At 50.8% G+C, this 6,711-nt stretch overlaps 1 protein-coding gene across 1 annotated transcript in view; it reads left to right on the top strand.

Annotated features, from left to right (window-relative positions):
• The first annotated feature begins 268 nt into the window (after positions 1-268).
• CLPTM1 (CLPTM1, transmembrane protein) overlaps positions 269-6,711 on the top strand; it is a 48,054-nt gene continuing 41,611 nt past the window's right edge. The window contains exon 1 of the mRNA XM_003799500.3: positions 269-511. Within this exon, the coding sequence (XP_003799548.1) occupies positions 440-511 (72 nt within the window). The 5' untranslated portion in view covers positions 269-439. The remainder of the gene's footprint in view (positions 512-6,711) is intronic.

Below are 6,711 nucleotides of genomic sequence, written 5' to 3' on the forward strand. Positions count from 1 at the left end.
AGGGAATATTCCAGTGGGGCGTTTTGAAGAGTTACGGTGGCCGGAACAGCTCAAGAACATGGTACTAAAATGACTCGAACTGGCGGGGTAAAGAGGGCAGGATGTTCTGCAAAGCTCACATAGTTCGAAAAGTAGAGTTATTTCGAGGGGGAGGAATGACTAGAACTCGTGGGAAGTGCATGTTGGCTACAAAAGTCCTGAGAGTTAGAAGCCCCAAGCATCTGTGCTAAGAGAAAAGAAATGTAGTGTGAGACGCAGTACGGTGCCCGGTTGGTCCTTTCATAGCCGGAAGTCACCCCTTGAGAGGCGTGGCTGAGACGCTTTTGCCTGATACGGTGGCTCAGCTGGTCGGGCAAGGTGTGAAATCTCGCGCGATCACGCTGGCGCCGTCGGGGACGGGGCGGGGCTGGCGGCGGGGGCGGGGACCCGGAGCGGGAAGATGGCGGCGGCGCAGGAGGCAGACGGGGCCGGCAGCGCCGTGGTTGCGGCCGGGGGAGGCGGCTCCGGTCAGGTACGGAGGCCGAGAGGGGACGGAGGGGGCTCTTCCCCAGCTGGGGGGCCTCCCACGGGGTGTGTCCTTCTGCTTTTCGCGGAATCTGGTGCACTAGGGGCTCTTTGCCCAGAGGGACCTTGAATACCGGGCCCAGGCGGGGCTGGGCCGCCCGGTATGCCGGACAGTTCTGGGAACCGGGCCCTGTTGCGTGCCAGATGCCCTGCAAGCTCGCGCCAGGCAGCCACCAGGAGATAGTGGCGGGGAGGGGCGCAGACTTGAACCCTGCCACCCTGGGTTCTGGACTCCGCAATTCCAGGCTCCAAGACCGTGGTCTGTCTTTCAGGGTCTCGCTGTTAGTGTTTGAGTGGTGGGCAATGACTTACTGAGACTTACCTAGCTGTGGGGAAGTCTGATAATTATCATAGGTGAGGGCACGGGCTGTGGGGGTCGGCGGACCCATTTTACAGACGGCAGTCCAAGGAACAGTAAGACTAAGGCGCTTCCGTAAGGTCACCCAGGTTAGGTTTGGGATTCATCCCATGTAGAAGTTACCAGATATTGCTGCCTTAGGGTGATCAGGACTGGTATGGGTATGCGTAAACTATTTGTATGGGATGATTAGTTCAGGTGCTGATGAATTTTTTGTTTTGTTTTATTTTTTGAGATAGGTCTCACTCTGTTGCCCAGGATAGATAGAGTGCAGTGGTATCATCGTAGCTTATTGCAACCTCAAACTCCTGGGCCCTAGCAATCCTCCTACCACAGCCTTCTGAGTACCTAGGACTACTACCGGCACAGTGATTAATTTTTCTTTCTTTTTTTAGAGATAGAGTCTAACTTTGTTGCCCTTGGTAGAGTGCTGTGGCATCACAGCTCACAGCAACCTCCAGCTCTTGGGCTTAAGCAATTCTCTTGCCTTAGCCTCCCAAGTAGCTGGGACTGCAGGTGCCCACCGTAACGCCCAGCTTTTTTTTGTTGCAGTTTGGCTGGGGCGGGGTTTGAACCCGCCACCCTCATTATAGGGGGCTGGCGCCCTACTCACTGAGCCACAGGTGCTGCCCTAATTTTTCTATTTTTAGTAGAGACAGGGTCTCTTCTTCAGGGTGGTCTTGAACTCCTGAGCTCAAGTAGTCTACCTTCCTTGGCTTCCTTGAGTGCTAGGATTACAGGTGTGAACCACCACACTTGTCCAGCTGACTTCTGACCCACTGCTGCTTAAACTAAACTGAGGCTGCAGAGCATACCAGTTCAGCAGACACCTTGCTGGGATTTGGGGAATAGATGGAGTGACAGCAAAGTGCTGTCCACCCACCCACTGGGATGGATGTCACTGACTTTGTGGGAGGCAGCTCAGGGGAGAGGAATGCAGGTTGGAGGGGAAGAGTGAAGATGACTCTCTGTGTGACCTTGGGCAAGTTCCTTTCCCTCTTAGATGTTTATTTCTCCTGTGTAAAATGGGACCAGCCCTGTAATGGGCCACAAAGATGGATTCAGCCATGTGTCTGCTGTTAGGGGAATGGGAGAGAATATGTAAACACAGAGTTACAGTCCTGTATGATTTAAGATAGTGGCAACAGTCAGTGTCAGAGACTGGGAGAGCTCAGAGGAGGGGCAAATAATATCACCTGGGGAGGACAACAGGATGAAATTTGTGTGATAGAGCCCAGCATACCTGGTCTATAGCATTCTCAACCAGGGCCTGACCTCAGGGACAACTCAGAAAATGTTTGATAAGTTAGTGCCAGAATAAAGATTCAGTCCTTGTCTTGCTGAAAGGAAATCTTTACCCCTCTGAGTTTCTGTTGATTATCATTTTTTTGTTGTTGTTGCAGTTTTTGGCCGGGGCTGGGTTTGAAGCTGCCACTTCTGGTATGTGGGGCCGGCACCACAGGTGCCTCCCCTCTATTGATTATTGAATGGGGAATGGTCTGTGAGACCAGGGCTCAAGTGGTCTGATTGCCTTGAGCTTCCACATACAAAATGATCTCTTGTGCCACCTCTACTGAAAAATGATCAAGACTTCCTTCCCTTTTGCCTTCAGGATAAAGTCCAAATTCTTAGTAAATCAGGCTTTGCATGATTTGATAATCTTCAGACTGCACTAGGATTTCTTTCTTTCTTTTTTTTTTTTGGAGACAGAGTCTCAAAATGTCACCCTTGATAAAGTGCTGTGGCATCACAGCTCACAGCAACCTCAGATTTTTGGGCTTAAGTGATTCTTTTGCCTCAGCCTCCCAAGTAGCTGGGACTGCAGGTGTCCGCCACAACACCTGGCTGTTTCTTTTGTTTGTTTGTTTTAGAGACAGAGTCTAACTTTATTGCCCTCCGTAGAGTGCTGTGGCATCACACAGCTCACAGCAACCTCCAACTCCTGGGCTTAGGCAATTCTCTTGCCTCAGCCTCCCAAGTAGCTGGGACTACAGGCACCCGCCACAACCCCCAGCTAATTTTTTTTTTTTTTTTTTTTTTTGAGACAGAGCCTCAAGCTGTCGCCCTGGGTAGAGTGCCATGGCATCACACCTCACAGCAACCTCCAACTCCTGGGCTCAAGTGATTCTCCTGCCTCTGCCTCCCAAGTAGCTGGGACTACAGGCACCCGCCACAATGCCCAGCTATTTTTTGGTTGCAGCCGTCATTATTTGGCTGCCCGGGCTGGATTTGAACCCTCCAGCTCAGGTGTATGTGGCTGGCCCCTTAGCCACATGAGCCATAGGCGCCGAGCCCCAGCTAGTTTTTTGTTGCAGTTGGGGGCTGGGTTTGAACCCATCACCCTCAGGTGTATTCTAGTATATGGGGCCAGCGCCCTGCCAGCTGAGCCACAGGTGCCGCCCCTTGTTTTTTTTTGTTTGTTTGTTTTTGAGACAGAACCTTAATCTGTCGCCCTGGGTAGAGTGCCATGGCATCACACTTCATAGCAACCTCCAATTCCTGGGCTCAAGCGATTCTCCTGCCTCTACATCCCAAGTAACTGGGATTACAGGTGCCTGCCACAATGCCCGGCTATTTTTTGGTTGCAGCTGTCATTGTTGTTTGGCGGGCCTGGGCTGGATTTGAACCCACGAGCTCAGGTGTACGTGGCTGGCACCTTAGCTGTTTGAGCTACAGGCGCCGAGCCAACCTGGCTTTTTTTTTTTTTTTTTTTTTAATTGTTGTTTAGCAGGCCTGGGCTGGGTTCAAACCTGCCAGCCCCTGTGTGTGTGGCCAGCGCCCTACTCACTGAGCTATGGGCTCCGAGCCTACACTAGGATTTCTGAAACTTGGTATTGTTGACATTTTGGGCTGGATAATTCTGCTTTGAGGGGGCCTACCTGTGCATTTTAGGGTGGCCTGTACATAGTAGATATCAGTAGCGTACCCCTCCCTAATCGTGACAGCCAAAAACATCTGTAGACGTTGCCAGATGTCTTGGAGGGAGGGCTGTGTGGCAGAATCATTCCTGCTTGAAAACCCCTGCCCTGGAGGAGGATTGGCTACTCTGAGCCTCCAGGATTTCCAGGAGTATGCCTCTTGATCTCTTTCTTTGCACATTTCTCTGCTCTTTACCAGGTTGATTGTGATGGTTCTCCGATGTCCCCTCCTCTGGAAAGCCCTCCTTGACCCTCTCAGGCTGGGTCAGGTGCACCACCACCCCCCAGTGTCCCCTGAGCTCCTCTGTCCCAGCCCTGCTCACTCTGGTTTGTCCCTATTTGGGGAGTAGTCTGTCCATCTCCTCCACTGGACTGGGAGTCCCAAGAGGGCAGAGCCAGGACTGTTTTGCTCCCCTCTGCTTCCCTAGTACTGCTTAACTCAGGCCTGGGCACAGAGGAGGTACTCAGTGTTTGTGGAAGGGATGGCTCTTGAAACAGGCTGGGCTGTGGTGAAATTCCCTGATGCTCATGGTGGATCCAGGCAGTCAGTGAGGACATGGTACAAAAAAGCCTGGCTTCCTCCAGCCCCTGCCAACCCCTTGTGGTCTCAGCTGCTTCCTAGGCCCCTTAGCACATGTTGCTAGGGATTGTGTGTGAGCTTGGATGTACAGGTCCAAGAGCAGGTACCATGTCTAGTCACTGCTGTGTCCATAGTAACTACCACCCTTCTCCAATCCATAGGGTCTAGCAGAATGGGTGAGCTAGTCCAATCTCCTGCTACAGCCAGCCTTTAGCTAGGAGCTCACACACAGACCCCACAGCTCTGCCATTTGTTGCTTCAGCTTGTGGGTGTTAAGTTCATACCGCAAGCTGAGCATTGTGCTAATGCTGGGGATACAGCCATAAACAACAGAGGCCTTGCCCTCTTGGAGCTTGTGTTCTGGCTGGGGGTAGGGAGAGGGAAGCACAGACAGGTATACAAGTGCAAAGATAAATAAGAAAAAGGTATAGCACCTCAGGTGGCAATAAGTGCCATGAACAGAAATAAACTGGGATGGGGATAGGCAGTGAGGGGTGGGTAGGAAGATTGCTATGTAAGTAGGGCAGTCTGGGAAGGCCTCTCTGAGGAGTTGACACTTGAACAAAGACCTGAAGTAGGCGAAGGAGGGAATTACAAATACACACAGTATGGGAGGTAACAGCCAATGCAAAGGCCCTGAGGTAGGAGGGGCTTGGTGTGATAAGAAGCAGCAGGGAGGCCAATGTGCCTGGGGTGGGTGAGTGAGACGAGAGAGGTGTGGGGGGCTGATGCAGGTCATACTAGGCCTGGAGGGCCATGGAGAGGACTTCTCTTTACTCTGAGGGAAGTGGGAGCTACTGAGAGTTACCTTTTTTTTTTTTTTTTTTTAAGAGGAAAGTCATTTTAATATTCTTTTTTTTTTTTTGGTTGCAATTTTTGACCGGGGCTGAGTTTGAACCCACCGCCTCTGGCATATGGGACTGGTGCCCTCCCCTTTTGAGCCATAGGCGCTACCTGAGAGTTACCTTTTTATTGGAGTCTAAGTTTTTTTTTTTGTTTGTTTTGTTTTTTTTGAGACAGAGACTCACCATGTCGCCCTCAGTAGAGTGCTGTGGCATCACAACTCCAGCAACCTCCAACTCTTTGGCTCAAGCGATTCTCTTGTCTCAGCCTCCCAAGCAGCTGGGACCACAGGCGCCTGCCACAATGCCTGGCTATTTTTTGTTGCAGTTTGGCTGGGGCCAGGTTTGAACCCAACACCCTCAGTATATGGGGCCAGCACCCTCCTCATTGAGCTATAGGCGCTGCCCACAGTTGTCATTGTTGATTAGCTGGCCTGGGCTGGGCTCAAACCCGCCACCTTCAGTGTATGTGGCTGGTGCCATAACCACTGCGTTCGGGTGCCAAGCCAGAGTCTAATTTTTTTTTTTTTTTTTGGGAAACAGAGACTCAACTTTGTGCCCTGGGTTGAGGTTCTGTGAAGTCATCGTTGCTCACAGTAACCTCAAACTTTTGGGCTAGAGCAGTGGTTCTCAACCTGTGGGTCGTGACCCCTTTGTGGGTCAAGTGACCCTTTCACAGGGATCACCTGAGACTGTCCTGTATATCAGATAATATCAGATACTTACTGATACTTACTGAATATCAGATACTATTCATAACAGTAGCAAAATTACAGTTCTGAAGTAGCAACGAAAATAATTTTATGGTTGGGGGTCACTACAACATGAGGAAGTGTGTTAAAGGGTCAAGGCATTAGCAAGGTTGAGAACCACTGGGCTAGAGCAATCCTGTTGCCTCAGCCTCCTGCGTGGCTGGGTCTACAGGTGCCTACCATAGTGTCCAATGTCCGATGCCCACCTAGGTTTTTTATTTTTTTTTTGAGACAGTCTCCCTATGTCACCTTCAGTAGAGTGCTGTGGTGTCACAGCTCACAGCAACCTCAAACTCTTGGACTTAAGTGATTCTCTTGCCTCAGCCTCTGGAACAGCTGGGACTACAGGCTCCCACTACAACTCCTGGCTATTTGCCCAGCTTTTTGTTGTTGTTGTTGTTGTCATTGTTGTTTGGTAGGCTGGGGCTGGGTTCGAACCCATCAGCCCCGGTGTATGTGGCCAGCACTGTAACCACTGTGCTATGGGCATTGATTGTAGTTTTTCTATTTTTAGTAGAAACGGGGTCTTGCTCTTGATTAGGCTGGTCTTGAACTCCTGAGCTCAAGCAGTTCACCTGCCTCAGCCTCTCAGAGTGCTAGGATTATGGATGTGAGCTGCTTTGGCCTGTTGGAGTCTTAAGTAAGATACTGTAGCATCCATTGTTAGAGTTAAGTGGTTTGTTTCTTGTGTTTGTTT

The sequence above is a fragment of the Otolemur garnettii genome, unplaced genomic scaffold (assembly GCF_000181295.1).
Source record: "Otolemur garnettii isolate 467f Iridium unplaced genomic scaffold, OtoGar3 scaffold00152, whole genome shotgun sequence".
Lineage (NCBI taxonomy): Eukaryota > Metazoa > Chordata > Mammalia > Primates > Galagidae > Otolemur > Otolemur garnettii.